Raw genomic sequence first — 18,476 nt, 5'->3', positions numbered from 1 at the left:
CTGGGCGGATCCAGACATAATTGTCGGGATCCTCTTCAGCGTCTCAGTATACCGCGAGCAGTAGCTCGCAGTATACTGTGGTGTCTCAGTATACCGCCAGCTGTAGCTCACGGTATACTGAGCTTAGGGTGACGGGAGGAGGCTAGTTTGTGTCCTCCCGTTACCCTAAAGAGAACTATGGAGAAAAGCCTTAACCCCATAGTTCTCCTTTAAGCCATTTTCACATGAACAGGGTTATTCACAAAAAGGTGAAGCGTTTGGAGAATTGAACAATCTAGGACAACATAGCTGATCTGAAAAGTGAGAAGAATTGGAGAAATTTTCCAGTTCAGCTATGTTGTCCTAGATTGTTCACTTCTCCTGCCTTCTCCAAACGCTTCACCTTTTTGTGAATAACCCTTTAAATGTTGTAGGATGTCCTGCATTTCTGCCTTGCAGCAGAGGGGTCCCTGGTTCAAATCCTAGCCAAGACACCAATTGCATGGAGTTTTTTTTTTTTTATTGAAGATTCTACAGATGCTTCCAGTTCCGTTAAACAATAAACAAATGGGTTATACAATTATGGGTATGCCGCTGGGGAAGTCAGAAATGGAGAAGGATTTGGGGGTCATTGTAGACCACAAACTGAAAGGTAGCTTGCAGTGCCAGGCTGCTGTAAACAAAGCTAGCAGGGTCTTGTCCTGTATTAAAAAGGGGATGTATTGCAGGGACAAGTCTATAATTTTGCCACTTTATAGATCATTGGTTCGACCTCATCTGGAGTACGCGGTCCAGTTCTGGTCACCAGTACTAAGAAAAGATGTCCTTGAGTTGGAAAAAGTCCAGTGGAGGGCAACCAAACTAATTAGGGGTATGGAGGACCAGAGCTACGAGACAAGGCTACTAAATTTAAACATGTTCACATTGGAGGTGAGGAGATTAAGGGGGTATATGATCTCCATGTACAAAATGTTCAATGGTGGTAGCAACATTAGCGATAAACTGTTTAAAATTAACTCCGTTACAAAAACTAGAGGCCATCACCTAAAATTGATGGAAAAAAAATTCCAGCACAAGGGGCGAAGGGGGTTCTTCACAGTAAGATCAGTTAGGGTCTGGAACTCACTGCCACAGGCGGTGATTTCAGCAAATAATGTGGAATTGTTCAAGAAACTTTTGGACGATTTCTTAAGGGACCGTAATATACAGGGGTACAGGTAATATACAGGGGTACAGGTACTCCTAGAATGAGATCCTAATAGGTTGGACTTGATGGACTAATGTCTTTATTCAACCTCAAATACTATGTAACTATGTAACGTTTGGTATACATAAGTCTAAATGTTTGACTAAGACTTTATTTAAAATGAATGGGATTTTTGTGCTTCCAAAGCACTTTTGTTTGTGTTATCATTTTAAAATTATTTTTATAAAAAAACAAAAATAGATGTCTCCTCCTATTGCACCGAATAAGGCTACTATGATTCCTGTCAAGAAATCTCCTTTCAAATATCCGACATGAAAGCAAGAGCTATGTACACCATCGCTGGATCAGGCTTATGTCTTGTTTTGGCCATAGCCCTTGTATCCCAAATGCTCACAGAATGGGCAAAACTTTTCCATCAGAGCCTGGAGAGTGAACATGTTTCTCCTAACTACGTGGAACTGGCAGCTCAATTAACTCATGGTCTTCAATATGTGTGTAACCCTTCGATGGATACTGGACCTCTTATTGCCAGAATGTCTTTTTTGGTTGTCATTCATTGTGGCATAAATACTTGTCAGCTTACCAGAATTCTATGAAAGCCCTTACAGATTTACCTTTTAAGGGTGATCATTTGTTTGGGCCAACACTAGTTGATATAATTGTAGCCCCTACCACCATTAGTGGGGTGGCTACTAGAAATTTAGTGATTGCCAGAGCTGTAGTCAGTCTGGCTGAGTGTGACTCTACTGTAGTGTCGGACAGCCAATGAGTGACACTTTGAGTGTGTGTGCAGTCTACCAGCCAATCACTGGGACTCTCTTAGCCAGTGTCTGTGAAGGTTTTTATTTTTCCAGGTCATGGTATATCTGTAAAAAAACAAGTCAAGGCAACTGGACTTGCTGTACTTTTTATTGAAGACGTTTCACTGGTCATCCAACCAGCTTTCTCAATTCAGAATGACTTGTACAAAAGTCATTCTGAATTGAATTATACCCAGAGAATGTGGAAAGCTGGTCAGATGACCAGTGAAACGTGTTCAATAAAAATACAGCAAGTCCAGTTACAGATATCTCTTAGCCAGTGTTGCATGCTGGAACAGGGCATATACAGGTGAAACTCGAATAATTAGAATATCGTGCAAAAGTAATTGCAGTAAGTGCTGCAAAAGGGGCCCAAACCAAGTACTGAGTACATATGCATGCTTATACTTTTCAGAGGTCCGATATTGTTCTATGTACAATTCTTGTTTTATTGATTGCATGTAATAATCTACTTTTTTGAGGTTGTGGATTTGGGGTTCTTGGGGTTTTCACGAGCTGTAGGCCATAATCATCACAATTATGACAAATCACGGCTTGAATTATCTTGCTTTGCATGTAATGAGTCTATCTCATATATTAGGTTCACCTTTTAAGTTGCATTAGTGAAATAAATGAACTTTGCACGATATTCTAATTATTCGAGTTTCACCTGTATAGTCAGAAGAATTGCCATGTGCTGGAATAGTCCATACAGGGCTGTCTGATGTCCAGCCTGCCCCCGGGCTAGGCCTGGGAGTACTTGAGCGTGGAAAATGCTCTGTTAGGCCTAAAGTATGGAGGAGGCTTTTGCTGTTAATTGAGGAGGAGAACCAGGGAAGCGGATGGCTGCTGGAGGTGCCTGGAATAGAGAGGACCTCAGGAGCAGGGCTGGTGTCTCTCCTACTGAAGATCTGTGCCAATCCCTATTCAACTGTGCCCATAATTAATCTACACTGAATTTCCTAAAGGGACTGGTGAGTCTGTGTCTGTTCTACCCTGGATGTCTAGGCCCCCATACCCACTCCTCCAGTGTGGATATGTTAATAAAGTTCATCAGCATCATACTTCTGGCTTGGATTTCAACTATGTCGGTCACTAGAAAAGGGCAGTTAATGCTAGTGGGGCAGCTGGTTACCGAAATCCCCTAGACAGGCTATGGCTGACCCGGGTATTCCAGCGTCTCCTTTGGGGTGAGCGCTATGCAATCAAAAATATCACGGGAGGCAACAGCAAATTTTTACCACAGCTTAAGCAAGGTACGGAGCCTAGCTGTATAGAAGGCCTTTCCCTTTCGGCTCATCAACATATTTTTCGTCCCCAAGGATCCTTGATCAAAGTCAAAAGTCTCTTAAGTGCAGCTTCTTCAGTGATCAGAAGAGCTCTTGGCAACCAAAGTCTCCAAGCCAAAGAAGAACGTGCACCTTCTTAAAGATTGATTATTTATAAGGTTTTGGACTATTAACTAAGTACTATTTGTACAGAGAGAAAATGTAAATCAAGGAACTTGAAGTTTGATCTTCTTTTCTTCATAGTTAAGTCGTCCAAACCCACTGAGAGGCTTCTTCCGCAGAAGGGCTTGCCCCCACCTGCCCAGCTTAAGGTGGTGAGACACTTATTTCTGTTTGTGGACCTGTAGCTGTCTCGAATTTCAGACAGCTGGGTTTGCGAACTGGCTTCCTTGGGATACAAAATAGTTTTATTCTCCTCCTCTAGCTCACTTCTTTCAAATATTCATTCAACTTGGATTCGCTCATGTGATTTTTGGTTGGGTCAGTGCGGGGGCGGCTGGCCACACTTGGATGCACATGCGTTGATTGCCCTTTCCTTCCTTCCCCATCTACATTCACCAAACTCCTAGTATTATTTTCACAGAATACAAAGAGGGGGATTTATCTAAACTTGAGCAGACAAAATCTGGAGCAGCTGTGCATGGCAACCAATCAGCATCCACCTTTTATTTCCAAAGCTTAACTGAACAAACTGAAGAGAGAAGCCGATTGGTTGCCTACCTGTCAACATGCTTCTCCCCGGCACATGAACAGATTGACTCCTTGTTCAGCTTCTTCCTCTTACACTCCAGCTCTTCCATACAGAGAGTGCATGAGGCTGATACCAGGTCACATTCAAGTACTTACACTGCATGCATTTAAAAATACTTTTAATGATGCATTAATGATTACAGAGCTGCATTAAGTTGTGTCTTTTATAACTGGCTAGGAGTTCAGCCTCTAAAAATAAAACCACAAATTGTTATATATACATAAATTTATTTTGTGTTCAAAACGTACCAAGACTGTGAAAATTATATACAATGACCTATATGGTAATATGGAAGGCTATATTAAACAGTAAAATAAAATGGTGTTGGATGCCTGCGAGAGGCTGCATTCAGAGCAAAGTGACTGAAGGGTACACAAATAACTGTAGAGAACATTCGTCTACAGCACAAGCACAGAAGTCAGCACTGGCTCAGACTGTTCCAAAAGTTAGGCATACAGTAAGTCCCCTACATACAAACATTCAAGTTACGAACTTTCAGAGATACGAACGTGCGTTTACATGTCCAATCATGTTAGTTAGTTCACATGTCTGGCATATATTGTCAGGTGTGTGTGTGCGCTTTTGTGTTCTTTACTGTACAGTACTGTATAGAGTACAGCAGTACAATATCTTTATTTTAAACCCAAGATGTCCGAAAGCAACCGTAAAAGCAGCAGTGATGTATCGGGGCACCTAGGCTAACTTTGGATTTAAGAACCTGCTCTCAGAATGGAAACCGTTCGTAAGTAGGGGACTTACTGTATGAATGTGTCTCCAGGGGTGGGTCCAGAGTTCAGCAGGGATGGGTCTTTGGAGAAAGTGAAAGTGGCTCCAATGATCAGGAACAGGAGATACGTTGTAAAATGTTAGCAGTTTTGAATAAGTAATTACGTTTCTAAACTGTGTCCAACCTTTGATTCAACTGTGTCCAAATAGTATCAGTATTGGTACCGATACCAAATATTTGGGCGAATACCTGTACTCACCCAAATACTCCAGTACCTTCCCCGATACCGGAAATTCCAGTCAGAGGAAGGTTTCCTCTGACCGACAGTGGCGTAGGGGAACATGGAGCCAGCTTCCCGGGCGGTGAGTAATAACCCGCCTCCCTGATTGGCCAGGAAGCCGGCTCTTTGCTAATTGGCTGGGAAGCCAGCTTCCCTGCCAATCAGCATGGTGCCGGCTTCCTGATTGCTCGTTATCGGTACTAAGTATCGGCAAGTACCTAAAGCAAAATATCTGTACTCAATACCGAAAAACTGGTACCCGTGTGACAACTGTGGTCACCGATGAGATGAGCTGTATTCACAATAACCTAGGCTCCCTATTGGTCAGATCACAGTGAATGCAACTTCTCTTGGACCTGGACCCCTTCACTTGGATGAACCGTATTCAGTTTGTCTGTCACCCAGCAGCGCTTACATCAGTGGGCCCCAGTTTATAAATGTGAAAAGGAATAACTTTAAAATGCATTAAAACAGTAATATTTTCACAACGTTAACATATTCAGCAAATGTTTTGATTCCCAGAATTACAGTATAAAAAACATTTTAAAATCTGTACACATACTATGTTTATATGTTTAAGTTTAAAATTGATAGAAATATTTAATACTGAGCCAATCTCTATATGTGTGGGATTTCTGGTATACAATTAAAAAAAGAAAAAAAAGAATGACAGGCCATTCATTCTAAGATTGTTCAAAGTGCCTTCAATTATTCTCCTTTTGTAGACATTGATCTGTCAGGTTTATAAAAACAAAAAGGCAGGAAAACAGTGATTTTCGCATAGCAAACATTCACAAATTAGGTGTCAATGTTTAGAGGAACAGATCTTTCCATGTTGGGTGGAGTAAGACAAGGTGCAATCAACTCCCCTGCAGTCTATGTAGTCAAAATGATCTCTGGTGGAGACTGACACCGCTAGGAGTTGGGTGGGGAGATGTGTAAGGGCTCTGCATCTCCCCGCCCAGTTCTTAGCTACCTGGGAGCGTCCCACTCAGGCTGCCTAATTATAGGGACAGCCCTGTGTATAGGAATATACAGCCAGGGTACTTACAGCTGGGCCAAGGGTGGGAGGAGAGCTTCCTGCTTGGGTCCCAAGCAGCACTAAAGCCCCAGTGGGGGAATGTGCCCTGACCCAAAGCTGCTCCTTTGGGGTGCGGTTGCTCTTTAACCTGAATTAGATACCTGGTAGCTGTGAACTTATAATACCCTGACCCCAATGGCTGGTGATAGTGTTTCCTACAACCGCGGCACACAATACTTGCCTGACTTTTTTTTGTTTATATATTAGTGTTCCCAACTAACCATCATCAGTGCAAAGACACAGAGGGGGTGGGGGGCAAGCGTTCTGTGCGTCTCAAGAAATGACATCATGAGCGTCGCTGTTGGGTCTTTGCCGTAACGTCAGTGGCGGAAGTGGCTTTCCATAAAAATCTATTTCAAGATAAAATGGATGGATTAGTCCAGCTTAGGGCACAGGAACAGGTAAAATGTGAGTGAGGATGGAGGAGAGCGCTGATTAGCCAGATGCCGGCACTAAATGGGATGACGAAGAGTTGTTAGTTGAGAAATGCAGCAGAAGTTAGTTACGTAGTAGTTACATTTTATTAAAAATATTGCTCAGCTCAAATCAAAAAAGGAAAATCTGACTGGTCACTATTGGCAACACAGACAAGTTTCCCGACCTTCTTTATTCTTTCCAAATCTCATGAGGACGACTTATGAAAGCTGAGAGAAAAGCTGGAAGCCCATGTTCCATGCAAACTTTCTTCCTAGTGGGCGCTTTAACATCGCCTCCACATTTCGAATCTTACAAAGCAACCTACTGAAAGGCACCTGCACTGCATTGCGGGATGACAGGAAGTGCATAACTGCCACCATGGAAGATGACTGGCATTTGCAAAGAGCAAAGCTCCCGGTGGTCCATTAAGTAGAAAGGCATGTGCCATCTCCTTACACTGCTAGTAACTGCACCATTGGCATTATATGGAAGGTTTACATTGAACGAAACCTGTGCTGAGAGAAATCAAAAGGCTGTCATTCCCTGATCTTCCTAATAATACTAACTGCCTGGCTGTCATTTTAATCCAGAGGCTTCAACAGGCTTCTGTTTGCTTCAAAACTGCATTTTCTCCCCATGCAAGTCTAAGAGAATGGAAAAGCAGCTGAAGCAGGTCAACTACACATTCAATTAATTCTGAACGATCAGAAGCATCTTAAACTGATGTCAAAAGCATGAAGCATTTTCCCATCGAATGCCCATCCACAAAGACCCTTAAAGGGACTGTGACATAATAAAAAATAAGCTGCTCGCATATATGAAGTGTAGGTACCTGCAGGTACAAATACCTACAACAGCCCTCATTCACTGCTGAAACTTACTAGTAGTAATGGAGATTGCCCACCTTATCCTGCCATACACACACAATTCTATTGGCCAAGGCTGCACCCCATCTTAGTGATGAGCCAATAGGAATACTGGGGCGGAGTGGGCCAGCTCTGGCTGCCTGTAAGAGCAGTTGGCATTCAGCTGTAGAAGTGGATGAGAGCTGTGTAGGTATGTTCCCTATTGGTGCCTGTACTTTATACAGCTAGCAGCTCTCCCGCTTTGTAAGGGACAGGGTTGCTCTCAGGACAGCATTATGGGACTTAGGTGTTCACCGGATGACAGGAAGGCAGGATGACAAGAAGTGACACTAGCAGTGCTGGTGATATCAGTGCAGGTGCAGATGCTGTGAACAGTGTGACATGGGTGGTATAATGGCAGCTGTGCTGGAGGTGCTCTGTGATTTCATAGTCAGAACTTGTACCCATAGGAATCAGGACAGAGGCGTAACTAGAAACCTTAGATTCAGCCCACTCCTATCCCCATAAAAAAAAGCATGATTTTGACCCCCCCAATAAATGAATGTTGTAAATGGCTGCTGTTGCTGGCATAACCAACCCTATCGTTACCAAAATGTATCCTGCAATTACGGTAAAGCATGTTCCCATCACTGGCAGAACTACCAGGGTCACAGTGGTCGCATGTTTATATTTAGGAATCTTAAATATAATGCTCGTTTTTTAAACCTTTTGCTGCCAAGGTGTTTTTTGCACATGTTATAATCCAGATTTTTGGACTGAAAATTACTTAAAATGAGAACTATGGGGTTAAGGCTTTTCCCGATAGTTCTCCTTAGGGTAACGGGAGGACACAAACTAGCGTCCTCCCGTCACCCTAGGCTCAGTATACCGCGAGCTGCAGCTCGCGGTATACTGAGACGCCGCAGCTGAAGCGGATCTCAACAATGGTGCTGGGATCCGCTTAGCTGCGTGACTGACAGCTGGCTCTGCCTATCTAAAAGGCAGAGCCAGCTGTACTCGCCCCCTACCCCGTCCGTTCCGGCAGTCGGCACTGGCGGATCGGTGCGGAGAGGGGGGAATCCAGCCCCTCCCCTATCATGGCAGAGGGCGGTGACAGAATAGAGAGGTGAGCGAACGCCGGTATGTGTTCGCTCACCTCCCGATCTACTGAGCCGACCTGTGACAGTCTCATTGTCACAGGTCGGCTAGAACTATGAGGTGAGTGAAAAGCACACACCCCATAGTTCTCCTTTAACCTCCAAAATATTGTATATATTTTGAAAGCAAAAGACCCCGTAGAATAAAATGGTGGCAGTAGCATATTTTATGTTGCACGATATTAGCACAAACTCTTCATCAAACCCCAAATTTTAGTTTAAAAATACACCTAAACTTCAGTGCCCAAAAACATAATACCCAATTTTTCAATAAAATATAAAAAAGATAAGGTTACAAGTAAATAGATACATAACATCCCAAATTGGAGGGGGCCTTTAAAAAAAAAAAGAAACATTTTACTTTTTTTTTTTTAACTTAAAAGGTATATTAGAGCCTTTTTTTTTTTTTTAATTTCTCCTTTAAGGAGACCCTCCCTTGCTGCAGGTTGTTGTTTTTTTTTTTTTTAAGTTTTTCATTCCTCGTTTTCTAGTGGGTCCCCACAGCGCTCTTCCCCCCGCCCCCTGCATGAGTGCCACCATCGCTCTAATGGAGGCACCCACGCGCGCTCATTTCCGCAGTGGCCAATGGGTCAATAAAGACCCCTAGTGTGACCTTTCCACTCCAAAGAAGCTAACGGAGCACAGATTGCGCTCCAATAACTTCTTCCCCGGCTTATGAAGCTGAGGAATGACTGCTGAGGGACCAGAAGAGATACAGTTGGCATCACTTCCACTCCCATTCAGTGGGGAGAGGATCAGTGAACGGATGTACTACACTGACTGCGGGAAGCAATCTGGTGGCAGCTCAACCGCCAGAATCGCTTCCAGTGTATAGCTGCCAGGAGTCTGTTCAGAGGGGCTCGCTGCCAGTAACATACGTCGGTGGCAGCAAAAGATGTTAAAAACCATAGATATTTTCTTACAGAGATTGTTGGCGCCTATGCGGTTACTGGGGCCAGGCCCTCTTCTGGGTTTCTGGGCCCCCCCAAAGTGACAGAACAACAGTGCCCGATCACACTTGCAACCTCTGCAACCCTGGTAGTTCCACCAGTGGATTACAACAAGACGACCTATACATAGATCCAGCATCACTCCATAAACAGGGTACTTATACTGGAGTCTGACTCCAGCACAAACTCTATGTTTTCTTTTTTTTGTTGTATTGCTGGTAGAAGTTAGAACATCAGTCAGTTTTTTCTGCTCTATGTGTCCCCCATTGTGGGATTTCCCCTCATTTCCTGTCCCAGTCACAGGTAAGATGGTTAGGAAGTCAAGCTAAAACTCTCTAAAGGGTACACAGCCAGCAGCAAATCATTTTTCTTTAATAGAGTGAGGGGGGAAAAAAGAACTTGACATCTGTCAGGTTATTGCTATCTGTGCCTATGTCAGAGACCCCCTTTCCCCTGTTCTCATTATTTGCCCTAACTGGGGACACAGCAATAAAAAAGAAAGACTTGACGGGAGTGCTAACCCTTCCCCACACCATTCAAAACTGAATAAACAGTTTGGCCTTGATTAAAAAGTTCTTCTGCAATGCATGTTTGCCACTGGTCAGAGATGACACAAACCCAACTCATTATACCGGATTTCAATGAGAAGAGCCATGCATGAACCAGGTGTTAATAATGAGACAGTTAGTGCTGTTAATACCATGGAAAATGATTTTGCATGCCAAGAAGCTGAAGGTGAAGGCTTTGTACAATTACCATTATGATGGGTTTCTCCCAGAGGCTCAAGTTTTGGAAGTCTAGTAACTTTTGGGGTTCCCCAGCCAACTACAGGGAAAACAAACACAATTTCGCTCAATACGACAAATCAAAATATCAAAATGTCTGTGAAGGTTCTCATTGATCCAGGTCATGGTTGAGTTGAGAGTAGTAAGTCACATTCAACTGGACGCACTCTGTAATGTTGAAGATGGTTCGTAGCTTCTCCAAGCGACTTTCTAATACTCCTGACAGTCATCAGAACTTAGGAAATGGCTTGGAAAAGCTATAAAACATCTTCAACATTACAGACCAAGTCCAGCTGAATGTGAAGGACTACTACTAGCCAAAAGTAGCAAATGATGATCCTTGCTGAAACCCAACACTGAGGCCTCATTCACACTGGCACTCCGGGATTTAGCTTTTCTAAACACAGAAGTTATCTGGGATGTATAAGGCCACATTCACGTGGGGACTTCTGGGATTCCTGTGGCAAGAACCTCCAGATTCCCGCAGCAGGAATCCAGGGTGTTCCCATTCAGATGCGGCCGCTGTACCGGTTCAAGTAAATGAGTGTGACAGCTACTGCATACTGTGCCTATTGAAGTAAATGACACGTTGACAGTGGCTGCATCTGTCAGCGGCAGTCCGCATGCAATCGTACATGGCGTGATTACATGCGGTTCGGCATAGATGATTGTCGCTGGATGTATCTATCGTGTATCCAGGGACAATCATCTATCCCGAACCTCATGTAATCATATCATGTATGATTGCATGCAGACTGCTGCGGCCACTGTCACTGTGTCATTTATTTCAATAGGCACAGCGGCCGCATCTCAACAGGGACACCTGGGATTCCTGCCACCAGAATCAGTACGTTACTGCTGCAGGAATCCCAGATGTCCCCATGTGAATGTGGCCTAAATTTTCATGCTTCCCAGATCACTTTTTCTGTTGTTTAGATGTGTTTATGCGCCTTTAAATGCGTTTATACCTTCTTATCAGACCTTGGACTTTATTTTCGCTAAGCAAAAATAAACGGAATGCAGGTAAACACAAAGTCTGAATGATCCGTTGAAAATCAATGGCATTTAGAAATGTACTCTAAAACGCATACAAACGCAGGTTTGACACTGCCAGTGTGAATGAGGCCTAATGGGTTATTTTCACTTTAACACAAAAGGAGACCTCTGCTCTACTGGTCTGCTTTTGGATGAAATAAAAAAAGCCCTTTCCTAATAAAACCGTACCATATACCATTCTACAATAACACATCAAGCAATTTACAATGATCATTGGTAGCAGTGTGACATAAATCTTTCCGGGGTCTAAATAAACATATCACATTTTCAAAACTATTTACAGGCAAATACTGGAGTATGGTACAATATTACACAATTTACACACAAACTAAAAAACCTCAGAAAACACTGTTAAAAATAGAAAAGATCTCTGTACTATAGACAAGCAGAGACTTGTGACTATTACCGCAATATTTAGGATGTGCGCCGTTCATGATTCAATAAATAATATTCTCAAATTTAATAAGTGCTCCATGGTAGGGCTCATGGGATGTTCACAGGTTCTGTATTGGACGGAGACGGAGGCTCAACGCTTGTAACATATTTCTCCGGCTGGGTGCTGTCCAGTATAAAACGGATTGTTTGCAGTTCAGAGCATCTTCTGAGCAACTCATGTCTTTACTTACCAGGTAACTGTGGGGGAGGTGTAGCTGGGCTCTTTGTCTCTACCTCCTGTGGGGCAAGAGGCTCGATTTTGTTATTTCTTTTTAACTTCAGTTTCTTCAACTTCTTTTTTGCGTTGTCTAAATAAAAGAAAAGGAAAAAAATAGTGGTAAAGAGTCCGCGCGCGTGTGTATGTGTGTATCTCTCTCTTTATATATATATATATAGATAGAGATCTAGAGAGATCTATCGAGAGAGAGATCTAGAGGGAGAAAGGAGAGAGATCTAGAGGGAGAAAGAGAGAGATCTAGAGAGAGAGAGATCGAGATCTAGAGAGAGAGAGAGATCGAGAGAGATCTAGAGAGAGGAATATGCAGCATTTATCTAAAGGTAAATGTCAGTTATACTAACACTATGTAAAATATTTCTGAATTATAACATAAAGGCTCTTGGCATTCTGCTTTGAAATCCTTTTTATATATGAGGTACTGTCTGCCTCCCTGCATCACAGGAACAAGCAGAGAGTACTTCACAGCTGAACACTGCCCACGTGCAGTGATCAACAGCTAGGACCTTATACTTCTGAGTCCCAGGCACCCGACGATGACCACAGCTGGCAGAGGCCATGTACTGATGTCTAGACATAAGGACAAACAAGAACAATAAAATAGATCTTTGTATACATAAGCAGCTTGTATTGAAGAGAGTACCTGTCTCTCTCTTCTCATCTTGCTCCAGCTTTTGGTTCAGAGCATCTTTATACAGGTCCATTAAAGGTTCATCTTGTGATGTCGGGCTGCTATCACCGCCCTCGCTGTCTGACTCTGCATCCTCCTCGTCGGCCTTTGGCTTGAGGGGAATCTCGGCTCCAGCTTGTCCATTCTGCATTTTTTGTTTCTTTTTTTCCTTTTCTTTCTTGATTTTGTCTTCATTCTGACAAAGCAACATAAAAGAGAAGAATGAACCAGTGGGAAATGTAAAAGCATTAGAGAACTTCTGGGCTTGGAAGGTCAGGTAAGGGAAGTGGCACTTGTGATAAACATGGACATTATGTCATTTAGAAGAGACAAAGAAGGTAAATTCACTGTAGTAACAATCATCTCTCACTGGTCTGATAACTGGACCCACAAAGAGACAAATTCAATTATACCACATATCATGGGACTTAAAGCAGGCCTTACATTACCAAGCAAGGGCAACTTTCTTTTTTCATAGTTCAGACTGTTATACTGACCCCCTGATGTAATTACTTCTATAGTCACTGACCAGAACAACTATTCAGATCAGGAAAGACCGAGACAAGCCAGTGCTTTTTTTGGCATACTTTTAAGCAGGACAGCCAGGCAACTAGCATTTTCAGAAAGGTTAGCAATGGCAGCTTGCATGTTTCTCACAAACAAAAACAAAACAAAAAAGTGTCTTAAATAGTATGGGTAAAAACCTTCTGACTGAATTTCTTTTCACATGACTATGTTTTGAGGCTAGGTTCACAGCTAAACGACACCTCACCGCACGATTGCCGCGCAAATTGCTCCACGTTCAGGAGTGGCCAAGGTGTGAACCGATCGTGCTGTGGGTGCCATTATTTTCTAATGGCACCCCAGTTGCATCACGTGGATTCCGCCGTGCTTCCGAACACTAAAACAGCTGCGCGTAGTGTATTGCAAAAAAAAAAAAAAAGGTACATGTGATTGACATGCAGATGTCACTCCATTGAAATCAATAGGGCCACGTGGCAATCGCTGCCTGCATTGTGCGTCCCGGGTGTCGTGCAGGTGTGAACCTAGCCTGAAGGTCACACGAGCCAGCTGTTTACAGAGCTCAACAGCTCAAGCTGAAATTTACACAGACAGCTGAATCAGTCAGAGGAATGGCTCCCCTGCTCTGTTTAGAGGGCTTTCTACAAAGATTTAATGGAGAAAGGGGACCTGAAGGCAAACAGTTTCTGCAGTTCTTGAAACCACAGTGTTGTGTCTGTGGGTAACCATCAGCATATCCCTTTTCCTGAGACAGTAAACAGTGGAAATAAGTGGGTAGTACAGTGGCTCAGTGGTTAGTACTCCTGCCTTGCAACACTAGGGTCCTCGGTTTAAATCCCAGTCAGGACACTAACTTCATGTAGTTTGCATGTTCTCTCTGTACTTGTGAGGGTTTCCTCCCACACTGCAAAGATATGCTGGAAGGTTAACTGGCTCCTGCCTACATTGGCCCTAGTACCTGTATGTGTGCATGTGAGGTAGGGACTTTAGATTGTAAACTCCTTGAGGACAGGGACTGATGAGAATGTACAATATGTAAAGCAGTGCGTAAATTGTCGGCACTATATAAATATCTGTAATAATAATACATTCATGATAATACCTCCTTGATAACAGCAGTTATGGGCTGGAACGGATTGACTATGGGAACAGAGGTGTCTTCTTCCACAGGTTTTCTCCCCTCCCTCTCCGCTTCTTCCCGCTCCCTCTCTTCTCTAGAAATAACAACAACAAAAAAATACACCATGTATTCATCAATTGTATCATAATTCCTTTTTTTTTTTAATCACAGTCACATCTCTATCCTAACGAGCTGGAAGAACAAGTAGAATATAACTGAAGGATGAGAATCAGACTGCTGGATAAAAGCAAACATAACAAGATCAGCCACAGAGGACAAGCAATGCTTGACTTGGGGGTCTATTTTTAACAACTGCCACAATAACTGCTCATCACTTCCTAAATCTTCACCCAACTTCTAAAAGTATGAAAGTGAGACCTGTGATGGTAAAATAAAAATATGCAGTTTGGCTTTATTTCTCCTTTAGCTAACCATTCCCCAAGCCCGCTTGTTTGGGGCTTTCATGAGCTGCTCTATAGACACTGGATGCTCACCCAATCTGGCCAACAAAAAGAATGACCGGAAGACTGTTATTAAAGCAGAACTCAGAGCAAATGTTTTCTTAACCCTTGCAGTGGGGCTACCCCTGCGCTGCAAGGGTTAAGTGCTCGTTTGTGTCTAGGTGCAAAAATAACAATGTTATACTCACCTGATCCCTGGAGCCAGATGGCTTTTAGACTGGTCCCTGGAGCCTCTCTCCCACTACTCTACAGCGGTCTAAGGTTCACAAGTCATCATATTCTATACATTGTGTATAAAACATGAGGATGCTGAGGGACATCACTGCAGAGAAGGAGACAGGCTGGAGGGATCGCTGTAACAGTCAACTATCCGCAAAGGTTAATAACTTTTTTTAAATGCCATGGGAACCTTTGTGATTTAGCAGAAAAGCAAGTATAGAGAGGCGTGTCTAAATTAGAAAAATGTGTGATGATTGGCTGTGGGTACTTTTGGAAGTGTCATGACTGACTGACTGACTGCTCTTTCAGAGGCGTGTCATGGTGCTTTGTGTGTTCAAGCTGTAGGTGGGTTTCTCTTCAAGAAGTAATCATTGTAGCTGTACTCCACAATTACCGTTCCTCCCTCAGCCTTTTCACCCTCTCAGCGATCTTCTGTTTATCTTGCTCCTCCTGGGCTTTCTGCTCTGCGGTCTCTCTCTGTATGCGCTCGTGTAATGCTTCAAAATCTTTTGCTATGACTCCCAGTAACCAGTTCAGCCCTTTCCTAATGTGAGTATCGATTTTCTTCCCATAGCCGAGGGCTGCTGAACACGGCTCCTAAAAAAACGCAGAGAACAGTTATACAATTATAGGTGTATGTGACTATATCACAAACGCAACTCAAGTGTCATAACATGTACATCATGTTTCAATCTAAAGTAAACTAAAGCTGGACATAGCCTCCCGTTAAAACAGGCCCTGACAGACGAACGCACTACAGTATGTACACCGAGTGTGTCCGTCCGTTCTGCTCTGTGTGATCAGTGAGACAGGAGCACTGTACTCACAGCGCTTCCCGTCTCAGCTGCACAGGAGGATCAAGCACAATGCTGTGCTCGAGCTGCTGTCCTGTAGGGCAGGCTCCATAAAGAGAACCTATCAACTCCAAATGCTATCACATAGGGGATTGTTAACCCCTGTGTAATAACAATAAAGTAAAGTGAAATTAAAAAAAAAAAAAAAAAAAAAAAAAAAAAGGAAAAAAAAAATTAAAAAAAAAAAAAAAAAAAAAAAAGAAGAAGTGATAAAAAAATTAAAAAGTAAAAAATAATAATTAAAAAAAAGTCAGAAAAAAGTAGAAAATAAATAACTGCATGCTGCAGTCTGTGTCCCCTTCGATCCCCACTGCTCTCCCCTCTCAGCAGCTGCAGTGGGGACACAAGCTGCAGCAGCTGTGTCCTTTGCTGACTGACAACAGGCAGTGGGCGGGTGGCTATAATTGACATGTGTTGCGCAGTCATCATTTTCGTACGTAGGTGCACCCGACTTGTGTTCCCGTTAGTATGCACGCTTTTGCAGGGGCGGATGCAATAGCTAACTTGCTATTGGATATTTCAAATTGCAAGAGCTAATACCAGGCTTGCATTTAAAACTGTGATTGAAAATGAGAAAATAAAGCTTTGTCAGTTTATTTAAAAAAAAAAATAAATCCGACTCCTAACTTTTTTAGCTGCTCCAAGATTGAAAGCAAATTTGTGGCCCTGTTTTAGGCAATCACTAACAGTTACCCATATTTTGATAATCATATCTTATATAAGCATTTGTAATTGCTCCCAGTGGAAGTATCTGGATACACCTCTCTAGTCCCTCGAGTGATAAACATGAATTCTCAGCACCTCATGTGTTCATGTTTCTCCTTGTAGCTGGACTGGATAGCTGGATGGTGCCCTCACATTCAACCGCCCTCTGGCATCCATTGCCGGCTTTACCCACAGAAAATCATTTAATGAAAAAATGCAGACCATCATCAGGCAGACAGTGCCATAGAAAAATAGACAGCAGACGACTGTTACTCACAATCTGACACAGGCACTTGTGCTCATTGACCAGTTTCTCCAGTGAAAGATACTCGATGATATCAGCCTCAGCCATGGCTCCCTCACGGTCCTGTTTATTTGCCAAGCTGTATCGTCAGAAGCAAGAAACAAAAATGTTTTCATGGTTATTGGTCTTCATCCACCTTAGCAATGGTTTGCTCTGTTTAACTTCTGAGAATACTTTATGTATAATAACACATTGTGGGCCACATTAATGATAACAGTTTAAAAACCAATGGTTTCCCTTGCCATTAACAGACAATTGATTCTTCATTTCATTCTTTCATACTGCATAAAAAGCAGGAAGAAGTATACCATTGGATGTCACATTTTGTAAGGCATTATAATGTGTCCCTTTGAATGCCATTAAAATATGTGCATAAAGCAGTAGATAATATAGATGAATGATTGCAGAGGGAGTGGAGCGGCTGGGACTTTGCTAGATTTGGAGATTTAACCACTTGACAATGTTGTCTCTTTGGGAATCTGTTGGTGAGATCGCAATGCTGAGTTCCCGGATACACACACCTGCCGTGGTCATTATGAAAGATTCCCGCCATTGCTACTTTATTTATTTATTCTTTATTTACATGGAAAAGGAGGACAAGCGGAGGACACTAGGTCTCACGCAATATTTGAATCATAGACAATGAGGAACATACCCTGTTTCCCCGAAAATAAGACCTACCCCGAAAGTAAGACCTAGCACTATTTTTCAAGATTCCTGTGATATAAGACCTACCCCGAAAATAAGACCTAGTTTGGTGGTAGCATGTGAGGGGGAACTTGAAGAGCAGGAGAGATGGCATCAGCCTAAAGGGACATACTGTATTAAGGGGATGACAGGGGACTCCCTCCGGCCAGCGCAGTGACAGGGAGCACTCCAGTACCATACCTCACCAACTGCTGTCCCCCTGAAGGCACTGCTTATTGTAATGGAACCGTACTGTATTGTGTACCGGTAAATGGTACCGTACTTTACCGCGCTGTCCACTGTCTGATGTCCCCACCGCTGGTACCGCTGTCCCTGATGGCAAAGCATGCCAGCGCTGTAGAAAGCAAGGCTGCGGCAACGGAGCCGCATTAGCAGATACTTCCCTTATAGCGCCAGTTACTGTGACAGGCGGAGTGATACCAGATAACGTTTGGATTGTTGTACATGAATAACTTTAGATTGTTGTACATTTCGTTGCACAGTAAAAAAAAATAAAAAATGAGACATCCCCTGAAAATAAGACCTAGTGTGTTTTTTTGGGGCAAAAAAAATATAAGACAGTGTCTTATTTTCGGGGAAACACGGTATTTAAAACATGTTAACAAGTTGTAAGATCAAGTCAGGTAACCGTACATGTCCCCGCCCTTAAGGCATTTTATGGTGAATATAAATGACCAACAAACAGAAACAGTAAGGGAACATTGTGCCGAGGCGAGCGGCCGAGTACAGCCCCACTATGTGGGAGGCTAGCCCGTGCCAGTTCCTCCTCAAACAGCACATACAAGACAGACAAGACATTTACGTACAAGGACTCACAAAGAGAGAGCAGAAGGAAACGCAAAAAGATTGGGAAAGAAAGCGTGGACGGAGGTCTCACCCCCCGGTGGTCCCAGGCCGCCCCTCCCCCCCACCCACACAT

General features: G+C 43.1%; 1 protein-coding gene and 1 long non-coding RNA gene across 2 annotated transcripts in view; one reads left to right on the top strand and one right to left on the bottom strand.

Annotated features, from left to right (window-relative positions):
• Positions 1–6,086: 6,086 nt before the first annotated feature.
• ARL13B (ADP ribosylation factor like GTPase 13B) overlaps positions 6,087–18,476 on the bottom strand; it is a 15,496-nt gene continuing 3,106 nt past the window's right edge. Inside the window, exons 4-10 of the mRNA XM_018559186.1 lie at positions 16,823–16,928; positions 15,381–15,583; positions 14,289–14,400; positions 12,638–12,860; positions 11,951–12,067; positions 10,240–10,308; positions 6,087–6,464 (exon numbers count right to left, since the gene is read on the bottom strand). Of these exons, the coding sequence (XP_018414688.1) occupies positions 6,388–6,464; positions 10,240–10,308; positions 11,951–12,067; positions 12,638–12,860; positions 14,289–14,400; positions 15,381–15,583; positions 16,823–16,928 (907 nt within the window). The 3' untranslated portion in view covers positions 6,087–6,387. The remainder of the gene's footprint in view (positions 6,465–10,239; positions 10,309–11,950; positions 12,068–12,637; positions 12,861–14,288; positions 14,401–15,380; positions 15,584–16,822; positions 16,929–18,476) is intronic.
• Positions 15,613–18,476, top strand: part of LOC108789227 — a 15,520-nt gene continuing 12,656 nt past the window's right edge. The window contains exons 1-2 of the long non-coding RNA XR_001941383.1: positions 15,613–15,624; positions 16,129–16,131. This is a non-coding gene — a long non-coding RNA (uncharacterized LOC108789227). The remainder of the gene's footprint in view (positions 15,625–16,128; positions 16,132–18,476) is intronic.

This window comes from Nanorana parkeri, unplaced genomic scaffold (assembly GCF_000935625.1).
Source record: "Nanorana parkeri isolate BGI_ZX_2015 unplaced genomic scaffold, ASM93562v1 scaffold380, whole genome shotgun sequence".
Classification (NCBI taxonomy): Eukaryota; Metazoa; Chordata; class Amphibia; order Anura; family Dicroglossidae; genus Nanorana; species Nanorana parkeri.
This window is presented reverse-complemented; position numbering and strand designations above follow the sequence as displayed.